The 16,989-nt window shown below is 43.5% G+C and overlaps 1 protein-coding gene across 10 annotated transcripts in view; it reads right to left on the reverse strand.

The window, feature by feature from the left end:
• Positions 1-16,989, reverse strand: part of FRYL (FRY like transcription coactivator) — a 246,965-nt gene that overhangs the window by 11,033 nt on the left and 218,943 nt on the right. For all 10 annotated transcript variants that reach the window (XR_004971662.1, XR_004971663.1, XM_036333414.1 and 7 more), the window contains 5 exons: positions 14,160-14,324; positions 8,776-9,026; positions 5,816-6,023; positions 3,467-3,616; positions 2,697-2,795 (listed from right to left, as the gene is read on the reverse strand). Coding sequence is in view for 8 of the 10 variants with exons in the window: in XM_036333414.1 (XP_036189307.1) it covers positions 2,697-2,795; positions 3,467-3,616; positions 5,816-6,023; positions 8,776-9,026; positions 14,160-14,324 (873 nt within the window). In the remaining 2 variants the exon portion in view is untranslated. The remainder of the gene's footprint in view (positions 1-2,696; positions 2,796-3,466; positions 3,617-5,815; positions 6,024-8,775; positions 9,027-14,159; positions 14,325-16,989) is intronic.

The following is a 16,989-nucleotide window of genomic DNA, read 5'->3' on the forward strand; positions in this document are numbered from 1 at the left end:
ACAACTACAAATCAATCAGAAAACCACAAGTAACCCATTTTCAAAAATGGACAAAGGTACTTGAAAAGGCGCAATTCACAAAGCATCTAAACGAAGATTATCTATATGAAATGTTGCTCAAATATTCATCAGGGGAAATGCAAAATAATGTCAAATGTGCTACCACACACCTTCTACAATGAGTAAATTTTTTTAAGTTGCCAATTCCAAGTGGTGACAAAGATAAGAAGCAACACACTGCCGAAGGGGCTGTAAATTGATACCATCTCTTTTAGAAAAGTGCTTGGCAGAATCTACTTAAGTAGAATATACATATATACCATGACCCAGCAATTCCACTCCTGGATACTCAACTGGTAAGAGAACATATGTACCCAAAAGACATGCCTGAGAATGTACAGAGCATTACTATTTGTAAGATGACCAGATCTTGCTCATTTCTGTCCTGATGTTGAAAATTCTTCCAATCTGTCAACATTCTTTCAGTCCAAATATAAGATCCCTTTTCCTTATAAGGGCGGAAAGCCCTAATACAAGTATTTTCTCATACCATCTTCTCTCCCTAAAATAATCCCCCAATCTAAAATTACCATCTGTCAAGGCATAGGGTCCTATCTCATTCCATGAAGTGTCCTAACCGCCCAAGTGACCTTTCAATTTTGGGACGTCTCTTTTATTGCCAGTACTTGTATTTATCGTTATACCTTAAGTGACACTTTACTTTTGTCCCTAATTATTCACATACTGTACTTGTGCCTTGTATTCTTATCTGGACTATTAAAGGAATAAGAGACAGGTTCTATACTTCACTTTTCATAGGCCTTTACCTGTGATGGATACTTAAGACCCATCTACTCTATTAAAAAATGTCTACTGCATACAGTTTGTGTGAAAAGGAAAAGCATTTCTTTTTTTCTTTTCGGTTTTCTCTGCCCCTGCTCATTGAAAGCGCTTACTACCTGGGAAGAGAACTGCTGTGCTTTGCCAGATTGGAGATGAAGAAATACCTCTTCGCAGGCGCTACCTACCATCTACCACGCGCTCGTCTCTGCCTTTGCCCGCCCACGCACCCACGTCACAGGAAAACGCTCACAGCCTGGTCACAGATGGCAGATTCTTTCAACCACACCATAATGTATCCTCAGAGAAAGACTTCTGTCTCTCCACTTGCCATGTGGTCTCCACACGGAAGCTTTTTATAAAGCTCAGATTTCCCACTGTGCTCTCAGAGGGCTAACCTCGGAAAGCCAGACAGGCACTCACTGGACAGAGAGCCCCGAGGCCTCAGATACTCAGGAAAACCCCGAGGCAAGCGCCCAGAGGTCCTCCTTTCTCTCAGCTACTCAGCGGCCGGTAACACTCCTCGTGCCGGAAGCAAACTGCTCTCCAGGTCCTCTGCCCATTTGTACCTGGATTGCTCGTTTGCTTGGTGCCGAGTTGTATGAGTTCTTTGTAAATAGTATTTTGGACATTAACCCCGTGTTGGAGCTGGTGTTTGCAAATATCTTCCCCCATTTGATTGGTTGCCTTTTCATTTTGTTGGTGGTTTTTTGCTGTACAGAAGCTTTTTAGTTTGATATAGTCCCATTGACTTCTCCCAAGAAGACATACAAATGCCCAACGGATATATGAAAAGATGCTCAGCTTCTCTAGCTATCAGGGAAATGCAAATCAAAACTATATTGAAACACCACCTCACACCTGTTAGAATGGCTGTTATCAACAAGACAGGTAATAACAAGTGCTGGAGAGGTTCTGGAGAAAAAGGAACCCGCATTCACTGCTGGTGGGAATGGAAACCGGTAGAGCCACTACGGAAAACAGCATGGAGATTCCTCAAAAAAACAGAATTACCATATGACCCAGCAATCTCTCTCCTAGGCATCTACCTGAAACATTTGAAGACATTTATTCACAAAGATATATGCACCCCTATGTTCCCTGCAGCATTACTCACAGTGGCCAAGGCATGGAAACAACCAAAGTGTCCTGTGATGGAGGACTGGATAGAGGTGTGGTACATCTATACTATGGAATACTACTCAGCATAGGAAAAGATGAAATACTGCCATTTGTGACAACATGGATGGACCTTGAGAATATTATGCTAAGTGATATAAGTCAATCAGAAAAAGCTGAGAATCAAATGATTTCACTCATATGTGGAATAGAAAACTGAAACTTACAGGCACAGACAACAGTGTGGTGGTTACCAGAGGGAAGGGTGCTGGGGGATAGTATAGGGCAGTGATGGCGAACCTATGACACGCGTGTCAGAGGTGACACGAGAACTCATTTTTTTGGTTGATTTTTCTTTGTTAAATGGCATTTAGATATATAAAATAAATATCAAAAATATAAGTCTTCGTTTTACTATGGTTGCAAATATCAAAAAACTTCTATATGTGACACGGCACCAGAGTTAAGTTAGGGTTTTTCAAAATGCTGACACGCCGAGCTCAAAAGGTTCACCATCACTGGTGTAGGGTAACGGGGGCCAAATATAAGATGACGAAAGACATGTGTCTTTGGGTGGTGGGCACACAGTGCAATATACAGGTCATGTATCGTGGGAATGTACCCTTGAAAGCTATATAATCTTATTAACAATCATTTTAATTAAAAAAATAAATACAAGAAATTGGAGGGGTGGAAAAAAGCAAACTATTCTTTTCACACAGTAAAAAGGGACTGACCTGCTCAGCTGCTTCTCTCTTGGCATTGTACGTATCCAGGTGTTCTTGCAACTCCAAGACACTGAACTTGAGTGTTTCTAGCAAATCACACGACACCAGCTGTCAAATCAAAACCATTGATCCAGGTTACCATTTCTGGTCATGGTCACGAGACCGGCAACTTCTGGGTCATGGAATGTCTGCTGGCTGGTCTGTGGCCCAACGTGGTGCCAGTTCCCTTCCTGCACTCGGCCCCGTCCTCAGGGCTGAGGCAGCATCAGTGGGGTTCCCAGGATGTTAGCAGGACTAGCGGGCCTTTGAACGCTGTCAGACGCTGGCTCGGGCAAGAATGGCATGTCGGACCAGTATCTGCCTTGAAAGCAACACCTCTGGAGCTTCTTAAACCTTAGTTTCCTTAAATATCTTAATGCATCATGTCCAAATATGCTGGGAAACAGGGTGGGAAGACCAAAGAACCCTGCTCTTAACGGGGGAGGCCTAACCATCCCCTCCCCGCTTTTATTCAGGAATCATGAAAAAAGTGGACACCGCTACCGCATGACTTGTTAGCGTCCTCATCTAGGACTCTGGAGGGTGCGGGCAGGGAGGGGCCAGAATCAGAAACAGCCACAGGTCACTGCATCTAATACACTGGAATTGTATTTTGCTATGTATTTATAAGCAAGTTGGAAAATATGGACTTTTACACTTCAAAATTCTGAATTAGCCTATTTATTGAATGATACCATTCAAATGTAGTCTTTATCATGAGCCCTCATTTAAAAACTTACTGTTTCAGCATCCACAAAGACTGTTGGGCATTCCGAACACATCATCATCACTTCCAACGAACTTTTAAATTTGGTGCCAATACGTTGCAGACTCTCACCAAGAAAGCTGACTGCCTCGTTCGTTATGTCTCCAAACTTCCTTTGAATTGTCTATGGAGAAAAGCATATGAAAAAGTTTAATATTTCCTAAGAAGGCCTCTTTTCATCTTTAAGAAGCATAATTTGTTAATTAGGGCAATGTTTTCTTTTGAAATTATTGTAGCAACATATAGAATTCTAATAACTGATCTGTAAGTCCATGTTTTTAGGCACCACTTTAGGAAAAGCTTCTAAAAATGATCAAATATTAATGAAACAGTATTACTGAAAAAAAAACCCAAACTAGTGACATGTGCCATGCACTCCCCCATTCCGGAGATATTTTTTATGGAGAGAGAGATTAGAAGTACATGCTACACACCCTTGGAAATAAAGTCCTCACATATCTGAGGAATCATGCTTCTAAAGTTTAGTTCTACCTGAAAAAAATTTTTGGTAAATGTAATTTACTATCCTTGGCTATGGACTGCCACCTGACATTAATGATCAAAGTCAGAAAAATGCATTAAGAGTAACGTCTTCTCAACACTCAAGTATCGTTATCCACATAAAATAATCAGATAATGTCCGAGCCATAGCGAGCACTCAGTGAACTAGACTATATTACTCTTAGTCAAATAATTATACAGACGGCGTGCACCTACATGTGGCTGTGCAGCACTCTTAGGTATCATTATGAATATTTTTTTACAAAGGCCTAAGCCACAATTGCAGGCATCAAGAAACTCCGAATGACAAAGGAAAGAAAAGAACATAAGCAGCAAATCAAGTAGCAATGCGAAAGTACAGAATTAAGTCCGTGGTCCCGTTAGTGAGCACTGAGGAACTTCCAGGAGGGAGAGACTGAGGTTGGAATGGTTGGGAAGGCTCCAACAGTAAATGTGTTTGGCAGGTTCTTCCAAGATGAGCAAAACTGGCTCAGCGAGGGAGGAAGCGTGGTAGGTAGTTCAGAGGACAGCGACTTCAATGGTGGCATTGCTCTGTGCCTTAGTTTCCCTAGCTATGGAATGCTAAAAATATTTACATCCCATAGGTCTGTTGTAAGAATGAAATACTTGATGTAGAGAAGTTAGCAAGGCGCCTAGCATGTAGTGAGCACTCAACAAATGTTGGCTCATTATTGTTTTATTATTTTTAGGATTAGAAGCAATCTTAAATTTTTTAAGGTCCCCCACACAGTAATGAAAATACTAATTAATTTAGTATTTAAACTGTTTTTAGGATACTGACTATAAGCTCCTTGAAGGCAGGGACAATCCTATATAATAAAAGCCTAATATGTAAATTGACCAACAGCAAATGATCGGTGGAATGACCGGTCGCTATGACTTGTACTGACCACTAGGGGGCAGATGCTCAACGCAGGAGCTGCCCCCAGCCTGCAGGCCCCAGGGGGAGGCGACCAGTGGTGGCGGGGCTGGAGGGTGGGTGGTGCCAGGCGGGTGCCAGTGGGGACCCCCCGATTGCCCTGCTGGTCGCCCCGCAGAGGGAGGTGACTGGCGGCGGTGGCAGGTGCCAGCGGGGGCCACCCAATCGCCTCACCAGTCACTCCACAGGTTGGCCCTGATTGCCGGCCAGATTTAGGGACCCTACCCGGGCACAAATTTTGTGCACCAGGCCTCAAGTCTCTATAATAAAAGCCTAAGCGACCACTAAGACAGAACAACTGGTTGCCATGATGCGCACTGACCACCAGGGAACAGACGCTCAACTCAGGAGCTGCCCCCTGGTGGTCAGTGCACTCCCACAAGGGGAGCACCGTTCAGCCAGAAGCTGGGCTTACGCTGGTGAGCGCAGCAGCGGGAGCCTCTCCTGCCTCTGCGGCAGCGCTAAGGAGCAGAGAGTTGGGTGGTAAGGAGCGAGGGGTCCCAGGCTGTGAGAGGGTGCAGGCTGGGCTGAGGGAACACCGCCCCCCTCAGTGCACGAATTTCATACACCGGGCCTCTAGTGCTTTATATTTCTTTGATATCCCCGATGGTGCCTGGTAGGTACGCTATAGGAAATTTATCAGTTGTTTTGAAGTTTTATTCTAACTGCTGCAAGGGAGCTACCTAGAGTAGTCACTGTATATAGTACCAGCAGCAGTACAATGTCACAGTGTGAATTTAGTAGTATCACTATCTTGGGGGGAAAAAATTTTAAAGAAAATCAGTGGCAGTATTAAAATTTGAGATACTGATTTTAGACCAAAACACCGTAACTTGATCAGGTAACAATGATGTGAATTCAGAAAGCTTAAACCTCCCTGACCTGGAACAGCCTGGAGAACACATGGAAAGTAAACACGGCGCAGGACCCATCGGAGTCAGACAGCATCTGATTGACGTGGCAGCGCCAGGCTTCCTCTTCGTCCTCGCAGGCCACCGGCTGGAAGGCGGCGATTATGGCAGACAGGAATGGTGACGGCAGAGGCGACGCCTGCACTTCTGGAAAACCATCTTCCTCTTCCTCATCTTGACTGTTAACACAGATCACAGGAATCACAGAAGAACAGACTCAGTTACTCAGCATGCTTTTAGTCATCCAGTATACATTATTCTTACGAATGCACAACAAACAAAACTTTGTAAGAAAGCACAAGTAAGCAGATTTCTGGTTAGCACCTTCTACTTAGCCTCTTTGGAATTAGAAATCTAATTTCACTCGACTAACCTTAAAACAGCCCAAGTCCTATGACATGCCAGCGCTATGGACTAATTCCAGTAATGGCTATGAATAATTCAGATTAGAAAGCTTTCATGTTACATAAACAAACTCATAGGTACAGACAACAGAATGGTGGTTACGAGAGGGGAAGGGAGTGAAGATGGATTGGGTAAAGGGGTCAAATATACGGTAATAGAAAAAAAGTAAACTTTTGGTGTAAACATGCAGGCGTATACAAGATGTCAAATTACAGTGTTGTACACCTGAAATGTATATAATGTTATTAACCGATGTTACCTCAATAAATTAAAAAATTTTCCATTTTAAATGGTCAATTTTGGAGGCCCAAATTGATGATGAGATATTAAAAAAGCTTTGGCCATGTACAGTGGGGCCTTGACTTAGGAGTTTAATTCGTTCCGAGACTGAGCTCGTTAAGGAGCTCGTTAACTCAAATTACTCTGTCAACTCAATGCAAAAAATCCGCCGAGAGACAGCTGGAATCTCGAAAAACTCGTTAGTCGGGACACTCCTAAGTCAAGGCTCCACTGTACTTTGTGTCAAGGGCTGTCAGGTACTTTATATGGACTGTTTCGTTCATTCTTCACAGCAATGCTGTGAGGGTTAGGCACTATTATCTCCATTTTCTCGATGAGGAAAAAAGTTTGCTTGTTTATTATTTTTAATCCTCACCCAAAGGCATGCTGAGAGAGAGAGAGAGAGAGAGAGAGAGAAACATCTATGTGAGAGTGAGAGAGAAACAATAATTGGTTGCTTCCATATGTACCCCAACTGGGAAAAGAACTGGCAACCTTTTGGTGCACAGGACGACGTTCAACCAACCTGAGCCACGCCAGCTGGGCAGAAACAGTTTAGGGAGGTTAAATAATGTGCTTAGGTTGTTGGGTAGGAAATGATAGAACCAGAATCCGAGTCCAGGACTATGGGTCCAATCCCGATAATAAAAGCCCTGACAGGCAGTGCCAGCTCAGCTACTTCACATACTGCGTGCTCAGCAGTAGGGCAGTGGCAGATTTTATGCAAAAGAAACATACGACCTAGCCATTTTCTGTAAGGAATTTATAATCCCCAAGAGTCAGATAACAAAACATGGAGCGATGGAAAGAAAAAGAAAGATGTATTTGGGTTGGACAGTCTATGAAGTGTGCAACTCTGGGACTTGAGGACGCAGAGCTTGCGCCAGACACTCCTAAAGAAACGGGCTCCTCAAGGCCTTGCAGGTGCCTGTCCCACCTTACAAGGCAGAAATTACAGAAGGATCTGAGTAAAGGTTGGGGGAAAAGATGAAAACAAAGCAGATGTTTGAAGCGAACAGTTAGATTAAACCTCAAAAAGCTTAATTTTTAAAATGTCACTAGGGTGACTGATTTGAACAAAATGTATCCTGTGTGCTTGAGTAGATGTGCCTTTGTAATTAGCAGGGATGCGCTATTCCATTTCAGTATCAGTAAACCATTTGACTTCAGCCTTTTAGAAAGATGAACAGCTGGCTATCTACCCCCACATCGCCTCTGGCATCCCTGAACTTGAGCGCGATCGGTGAGTGAGCGAGCGTATAGGCTACTGTCGTATCCAAATAAAAAACATCAACAAGGTGCTGTTAACGTCTGAATATCCACGTCCATATGTAGGTCAGACTCTAGATATACTAAGAGTGAAAATTATCCTCACCTGTTATACATATTCAAACTCTATTATCAATTGAGGTACAACTGAATAATTTTTATTGTAAGAGTAAAACTGACATTTGATGATTACTAAATATTTCTGTGTAAGACTAACTATCAAGGAGTGTCAGATTGTAGACTAGAGAAACATTTAGAAGGCACAGTCTGACAGTACTAAAAAATCATCACTTCTGCTCATTATATGTCAAACTTGAAAAATCTGACCACTGATAATGAAAGTGGAAAATCATTTTTAGATACATTTCAGATTTATTCTGGTATCATAGAAGTTCACTCCATGATTTTGATACTTGGATCTGGCTACGGCCCAATACTGATTTTAACATTTCGCTATTAGGCATTCTGCCAAAATAGGTATTCGCTGCTTCTAAAAATGTACAACGACACTCACTATGCCTTGAGAAATGCTCATTTGTTTTTCTTTAAGTGAATGTTAACAGAAAATAAACCCACCACAGTAAATCTTTTTATCTTTAAAAACGAAGATAGCCGAAACCGGTTTGGCTCAGTGGATAGAGCGTCGGCCTGCGGACTGAAGGGCCCCAGGTTCGATTCCAGTCAGGGGCATGTACCTGGGTTGCGGGCATATCCCCAGTGGGAGATGTGCAGGAGGCAGCTGATCGATGTTTCTCTCTCATCGATGTTGCTAACTCTCTATCTCTCTCCCTTCCTCTCTGTAAAAAAAAATCAATAAAATATATTAAAAAAAAAAACAAAAAAACACACAAAAAACGAAGATAGTATGACTGAAACATACACAGAAATGAAAGTAAACTGGAATAGAGGGTCATATTTGGGAGGGGGTGGGAGCAAAGATATCATCTCATGAAAGTGTTTGTGATGCCTTCTTCTCACCTAGACAGTCCAGAAAAGTCTGCTTCTTCCTCCTCACATCTTTCATCGAGTTCTTTCAGAGCTAAGGTGACATCGTCCTCACAGATGGACTCTTGGTAGCTCTCAGGGGCCAGAGGTTCTGGCATGTCAGTTTCCTCTAAATCAAGAATTCCTTGACACACGAGAGAATCCTGCTGTCCTTGAATTACGTATGCCCCCGCGTCTCCAAAGGCTGTAATAACCTGTTCCTCCTTTAATACTGAACTTGTATCCTGTGAAAACAGTTTTTTTATGGACTTTAATAACGTTAAAACAGACAATTTATCAACATAAAATAAACGACTATTGCCATTGATATACAACTATTTTGTTAAGTTGTCTTCATTCATACAGTTTCATTTTTGGAGTTTTTAGATTCTGACTATATAAAGTTTTTTAGAAATAGTCCCAGGTTTAAAAAAAATGAAATTAATATGTTATCACTTATTGCCACATATAAGCACCAAGGAGTTCTTCTTAAGAGGATTTAGGTGTTAGAAATATATTCTCTGGGAAAATATCTTCTCACATACATATTCTAATTCTACATAAGAAGTTTATATTACTATACATTCTCTCTCACATAAGATATAATTTCTTTCATTATACCAGAACATTACATCCAGTAAATTCTAGATATAAGGAAGGGGGATAATTCAAAATAGTTAACCCACTGGCCCTGTGGGGCTGCCCATGAATCAGGAACAGGTTTTGAATAATCAGAAGAATTAAATGAAAACAATGATGGTTCATGGTCTTCCTGGCATAAATGAGCTGAATTGTGATGTAACAATTGCTTTCGGGTATTAAGTCCACACAACCTTATTACATCACTGAGTTACAGTTCAGAAACCACTGGGAAATTTTAGACTTTTGTTTTTGAAAAGTAAATGAATTACAAGCTCATTTATCAAACAGGATGACTGCATTCTTCTAACCCCAAGCAAATGATAATACAAATTTGCGTGGATATTAGTTTAATCAGTTTGAAAATAAGCACTATTTGGTCCCTTACAGTTTTAAGAATAAGACCAGCTTCTTTTATTGCATAGACCCAAGTTACTACTTAGTTTTACGTTAGTTTCTTATCTTGTTTTCATGGACAAAAAATAGAATATTCTTCCAATATGAAAAGTAAGTGAAAGTCAGAACCCTTGACTTTTGACCAGGCTGGGCCTTGGTTTATTCATCTGTAAAATTTATATAATAAAAGAAGGATTCTGATCAGGTTCTGGGCTGGGTGCAGATAAATGAATATGGTACGTGTAAGGTAAATACCATGAGCAATAGACAAAGGACTGCTGGTACTCAAAGAAGGGAAAGAGCCCATTGGTTGAAACAATTGAGAGCCCTCCTCTTTGGAGGAATCATGTGATGGGCTGTGATAAGACCGGGTTGAGCTGTGGAATGAATATCTGTCCTCCCGAAATTTACATTTGGAACCCTACACCCCCATGGATGGTATTCGGAGGTGGAGCCTTTGGGAGGTGATCAGGTCATGAGAGTGGAGCCCTCCTGAATGGGATCAGGGCCCTGAAAGAGGCCAGAGAGCTAGCCAGCTCTTTTTCCCTCCACGTGAAGACATAGCAAGAAAACAGTCATCTGCTACCAGTAAGAGGGCCCCCGCCAGACCATGAATTGGCTGGCACCTTGATCTTGGATTTCTTGGCCCCTGGAACCGTGAGAAACATATTTCTGTTTTTGATAAGCTACCCAGTTTATGGTATTTTGTTATAACAGCCCAAGCTAAGATTGGTAGTATTTCAGGGAAAAGGAATTAGAAGTTGTCAAAGGCACAGAAATATGGCAAGAAAATACAAGGTGTGCATGAAGGGATTGAGTCTTCACAGAATAATACGTCAAAAAAAATACAGTACAAGTATTCCTTAGTCATCCCAGTACCTTATATTCACCACACTCACAGGTTTCCATCTAAATTTTTTTTGATGATTTGGTCATTAAGTAATAAGCATCAGGTATTTGGAAAGAGAGTTTATGTGACAGTGCTAGAGACATTCCTAGAATTTTTACTGGTGTTAATTTTTCCTTCTATATCAATTTAAACATATCAGGTTGAAATAATCCACCAAACTTCTTAGTTTAAGGCCCTCATTTTTCATTAGTTTATACCTATGTCTGGTTGTCATTTGTTCTTGGATAATACATTTTATAATTGTATATATATTACATAATATGCACTGAAATTTTCTCTAGCACCTAGATTTCATGAAGACACTGCTTTTGGGTGAATGGAATGGATTCCATGGCTATATGTAGATTATGAGAATCAAATTTTCTTATTAGACAAACACAAATATACTTTGTTACCTTCGAAGATTCAATACCTATAAGGAATAATTTCTGTCACCCATGAATTGGTCTCCAAACTATTATAAACACTGGAAGAAATCCTCTGTGAAGGTTTCTCTAATAAACACAAGTTCAGAACCGAGTTCCCTTCCAGCCCAGAAGTTATAGTCATGACATGAAACACCGTTGCCTGTTGTTTTTTCTTCCTAATATTAACATAATCTAAGAGAAAAATTCAAAAACACTCCTAGGAATAGATTTTTTTTCTTCATTCGTAAAATAGCTCACCTATTAAAATTAATTCTATTCCTTATTTTAAGAAAATGCTTTAAGTAATAGAGTTATGGTTTTATTTCAGTATCTTGGGGCTTTCATACTTTCTTAAATAGGGGGCATTTTGGGGTCATTTGACATTTTTAGGCACAGCAGGGAAAACCAAATTAGGCCAACATACCCAACAGATACAAGCTTGTATTATTTCTCTTGAGGACAGCATTCTTTTGGGTGATAGTTGTAATGTCAATAGAACTGTTTCTAAATGAAATACTATGGTTTAAAAATATCTCCTTCGTTCTTATCCACCAGTTCACATAGTTTATACTAGTAATGAAACCCACTACTGTGGGAAAAAAAACCCTAGAAAATGAAGTGTTTTTCCTTTAGGAAAGGAAAGAAAGTATCATCAGGAACTTTATAGTGCCTAGGAGGTAAGCCCATTAAGTATTATTGGATGAGTGAATGCCCATCTGAAATAACACAATTTCCAATATACCATACTATACGGAAATATGTGAATTATTTCTGGGAGGTAGTTTAGTATGCTTGTAGCTTTTTAATAACCAAAAATGAAGAGTGCCCTATTTGTTAAACAATATTAAAACATATAATCATTAACCTCATTGCTTTTCTGAAGAAGGTATTTCTAGCATCAGTCTGCTGTTTCCATGGTTTCTAATGAGAATGTCTGTTGACCTTTTAACGTTATGATCCAAGCTAGACACAGGGGATTATGAACTGGTAGTTAGTGCTCACTTAACAAGCCTCCCAACAGCTGAAAGAAATATCGTCCACTTAAGGTGCACCTCTAAATCCTGCCAGTCCTCGGTTGTAAACATTTCTCCCGCCCAGGCACTTGGTCTTAGTTCAGGCCCTCTTTATCTCTTCTAATATTATCTCCTTATCTCAGCCTCCTCCAGTCCACACTCCACACCTCTTACCACGCAGACTCGGCTAAAACACAAGGCAGACCCTAGCCTTCCCGATGATAGGTGCCTAGAATGCAACAAGCTGCCTGTGGCAGGTACAAGAACCTGCTTTCCTTTTTCCATAAGAAAAGCTGAGATTTAAACAAGAAACATAAATCAGACCATGTCCTTCTGCTTAAAATCTCCTATGGTCACCTGCTGTGTGGTCTCTAATGGCGACCAGGAGAGCCCAGCCCGACTCCCCCAGGTCCCCGGCTGCTCCCCGCACCCGGAACACTCCCCTCATATCGGCTTCACCTCAAACGCACCCATCCAACCCTCTCCCTCACCAACCCCACACTGCCGTTCGATTTCCTTAGCATGAGTAAGACATCACTTTCTGATACAGTATTTACGTTTTATTTGCTTTCCTGTTTATTATGTCTCCCCCACTGGAAGTGAGCTCCCAAACCCAGGAGCCTTCGTCTCTTCCACACGGTGCTCTGAGCCGGGCGCCTGGCATAGTGCCCAGCACATGGCAGGGGCTCAACCCCTGGGCATCTGCGTCAGTGCCTGTCACAGGCAAATCGTGACGGAACGACTTCCTAGCCTCGCAAGATAAAGTCTCAGTCTTCAGCACGGCACACAGGACCCTTCATGCCTTAGATCCTAACCGTCTCTCCTCCACTGCATTCTCCAGAAATACTGCGCTCCCGGGTGTCACTGGCACCGACTCATTTCACCCGGCCGCGCCTCTCCACACGGCGTCCCTCTGCCTGGCAGGTCCCGGCGGCCACGAAGCCGGTCCTTCACCACCTCCGCCCCCTGCGCAGCTGGCCAGCCTCGTGTTTTCACAAAGCCTTGAGCGCGTGTGTCACCGAGTGTCTCAGACTGAAAGGAAATGCTCCTGTCTCACCTGCTGTCTCCCTGAGAGCAGGGCGCGGGCCGGTTCACCTCCCCAGCACCTCACTGGAAGCCTGGCGTCTGGTAAAATCTCAATGAACATCTGCTGAACTGAATGATCTAAACTCCAGCTAGACTAGTGGGAGCATTTTTAAAAAGCCACCCAAATGCCTTCATTTCAAAATATGTCTGCTTGCTGTTAAAGATGTAAAATAGACTATCAGTTTTATAAGAGCGTGAGAATTCAACTTACTAAAATGATGAGATCTACTGACTGCATTAATTTAACACTGAAAAAATGGAGTTTTTCCCTAATAGTTACCAAGGCACGAAAACACATATAACAGAGCTATATAATTACTGTTTTAAAGAAAGTATGTATAATAATCTTTAAAAAAAACACACTAAGAAAACTAATACTTACTTATTTTCAGTCAGTCATTAGCTTGGAATCTGGCTTACTTCTCACAGGCCTTTCCGAAAAACACAGCGCTAGTAGTTCCAAAGTCTTTTTTTTTTTTTTTTTTTTTTTAAAGATTTCATTTAAACAACTGCTAACACAGCTGGCCTGAGGTTCCCTCCCAATCCCAGCACCGATTACTGAACCCCACACACACAGCGAAAGGAAACGGAAAAGCAAAGCGGCCCTTAGAGGCGGCAGCGCCCCCGAGGTGCCCACCGCCCCGCAGCGGCTGCACGGGAACCGAATCACGTTCTGCAGCCCAGATGCTCATTACGGACACTCAGGGCTATTTCTAACCTGCAGGTCATTTCCTTCATCCACCGGCTGTTTTTCATCACCCGATTTGATATTTTATGTCAAAAGAACCCGCCAGGTTAGAAATACCGCACACAAATCAAATGTTTAGCGTAATCGGGGGAAGACTCTCTTTGAGAGGAAAGCAAGGGATGCTCCGGAGGCTAAAAGGAGCCCAGATTGGCCATGCACCAGCCCCCACTTCTCCCCACCTCAGGCAGCTGGCTGTTAGCATTGTCTAGAGAGGGCTCCAAACTTGGGGTCTCGTCTCTGATTTGGAGCACTTCTTCTGCGGAGATGCTGCCCGTGGAGTCTTGAGACTGGAGCAGCTCAGGGTGGTCTGGTGTGGTTTCATCGGCAGCAGAATCACTGTTTAACTAAAAGGAGAAACAGGAAAACGGGGAACTTATTTATGAAACATGTTCTATATCATAACATATTGGGGGGGGGGGCGGGAGCGGGAGGGGCTTAGAAAGATCTTTGGCTTCCTAAAATGGCCCTGTGCTCCATCCAGTCTCTATCCGAACGGCTAACGCAGGCCGCTACCCATCAGCACAGCAGGCTGCGCTTTGCTAAGCAAAACTAACAACGGGGAAGAGCTCCGCGTCACTGTGTTCCTCCGGACACGTGCACGCTTCGGCAGCAGCGTCTGTGTTTCCGGCTGGTCCGAGTGTCTGCGGGCGGGCTCTTCCCCGGGGCTTTGGTGCCACGCACGCGCCGAGTCGGGAAGCAGCGGTAGTTTTCCCTGCGAACCGCTGTTCACCGACTTCAGCGGAAATCAGTACCGCGGAACGTCAGTGATACAAAAAGAATTAGGGCAGCAGAGGCGCTGTCAGGGCAGTCCACCATTAGCTGGTTTATAGTCTTTGAAAAGCAGTACCAATGGATGAGAAAAACCGAAAAGAAAATATTATAGTTTTTCCTCTTTTAAGTAGGCTGTAAATTTTTCATGGTCAGTATTCAACGTAAGAAATATGAAGTCTGTGATTCATGTAGGTAGGAAAAAACTCCCCCGAACCCCCCTCCGCCCCTGCCCCCCCAGGAAGTAGCTACTTCAAGTTCTTTTTTATCTCACGGCCACCATGACGGGGTTGGCCTTATGAGGAGACAGTGATTCTGCCCGAGGCTCTCGTGAGAGCTAGCGAACCTGATTAAACACTCACTATAGCCCAGGTGGCTTTCCTCCTCCTGCGACAGGAGGCAGATACAGTCAGGAGTCCTGCTTTAAAGGGGCAGGCGGGGTGTGGGGGGGGTGTGTGTGGGGGGGGTTGTGAGCACAGTTGCACCGCAGGTGGGGGGGGCAATGCCAGCCTCTGAGCCTACAATCTGGCTCCTGGGAGGGCCTGTGCCTCCTTCACTCTGTCACTGTTGTCGGGAACCCAACCATTCCTTTATCAGGGGCGGGGCCCGTCCGTCCGGCTGCAAAATCATTTGGTCTGGCTCTACCAAGGCATTAGGGGTGAGTTAATTAAATGTCTGGCCAAATATAGCAGGCTAATTTTTAATCTGATAATTTTATATGGTCCACAAATGATGTTATAAATATCCAGATGGCCCTTGGCAGACAGAAGGTTCCCCACTCCTGATTACATGAAGGTAGTCCCATGGAGGGCCAAGCCTGGGTAGCATGGGTCTAGAGCAGCCGTGGGCAAACTACGGCCCGCGGGCCGGATCCGGCCCATTTGAAATGAATAAAACTATTGAAATAAAAGACCGTACCCTTTTATGTAATGATGTTTACTTTGAATTTATATTAGTTCACACAAACACTCCATCCATGCTTTTGTTCCGGTCCTCCGGTCCAGTTTAAGAACTCATTGTGGCCCTCGAGTCAAAAAGTTTGCCCACCCCTGGTCTAGAGCAGTGGTTCTCAACCTTGGGAATCACCTGGGAATCTTTTTAAAATCCTGATTTCTGGGCCTCATTCCGGAGGGGAGGGGCTTAGAAAGATCTTTGACTTCCTAAAATGGCCCTGTGCTTCATTCTCTTCTATTCCGGAGGATGAGGCCCAGAAATCAGGATTTTAAAAAGATTCCCAGGTGATTCTAATGTGTAGCCAAGGTTGAGAACCACTGGTCTAGAGGCATACTGCCTGGCTCAACCCCACTCCCTCGCCACGGGGGCCCAGGACAAGTCACTTAGTCTGCAGAACTGCAACAACCATTCTTAGGTCGGTGGTTCGGGAGTTATAGTGACTAATACATGTAAAACCCCATGAGCAGAGACTGGCACATCTTACACACTCAGTGAATGATAACGCTTATCATTCTAATACTTAAGTGGGGTTAGTTGAGAGACAGCGGGGCAGGCAATGAGATGCTAGAAAATGAGAGGCGACAGAAAGCCAACCACAAACTGACAACTGTACACCTGGTGTAAATCGCGCCAGCCCAGCATTCAGCATCGCTGCCAGCAACTTACCAGCAGACTGAGTGTGGGGCCAAGGAAAGAAAGGCCCGCTAGTTCCGCGTGGAAAGGCACACTGTGGAACACAGGTACGCCTGCTCCACGCGGGCTGACTCTTTACTGCATGCACCGCGGTGGCTGTTCCACACACCCTTCCTCACACTGCATCTAACCTTCCTTCACCCCCACATTTCCGAAGGACCAGACTATTCCACAGCCTTCTTTTTCTCATTTTCACTCATTCTTTAGCTCTCTGTCATCAGCCCACGTGATACTAGGCAGAAGCTCCCTCTAACTGACTCGATTGTGAGACCAAAGTCGTGCTCAATCTTTCCACATTGACTAGAAGAGAAAAGGAGGGAGCAAACTGGTTTTCACGCTGATACTAAAAACATGTATCATTCACGGGAGGTCCTCTGAAAAGGCCCAGACCAACTCGCCGCTGCCAGGAGGGAAGTGGTGTAAGACCTATCTTAGCCACGGGGTGTGCAGCACCAACGCCCTGTACGTCACGGATAACAGCGTACCCCATTACTGCTGCGAGTCTGTGTTTCCATTTCAGTGTGTGCATTTTACCCAAACGGAAATGAAAACCAGAATAACCAACACACAGGAATTACTAGGCTGGAGGTTAAG

The sequence above is a fragment of the Myotis myotis genome, unplaced genomic scaffold (genome assembly GCF_014108235.1).
Source record: "Myotis myotis isolate mMyoMyo1 unplaced genomic scaffold, mMyoMyo1.p scaffold_m19_p_1, whole genome shotgun sequence".
Lineage (NCBI taxonomy): Eukaryota > Metazoa > Chordata > Mammalia > Chiroptera > Vespertilionidae > Myotis > Myotis myotis.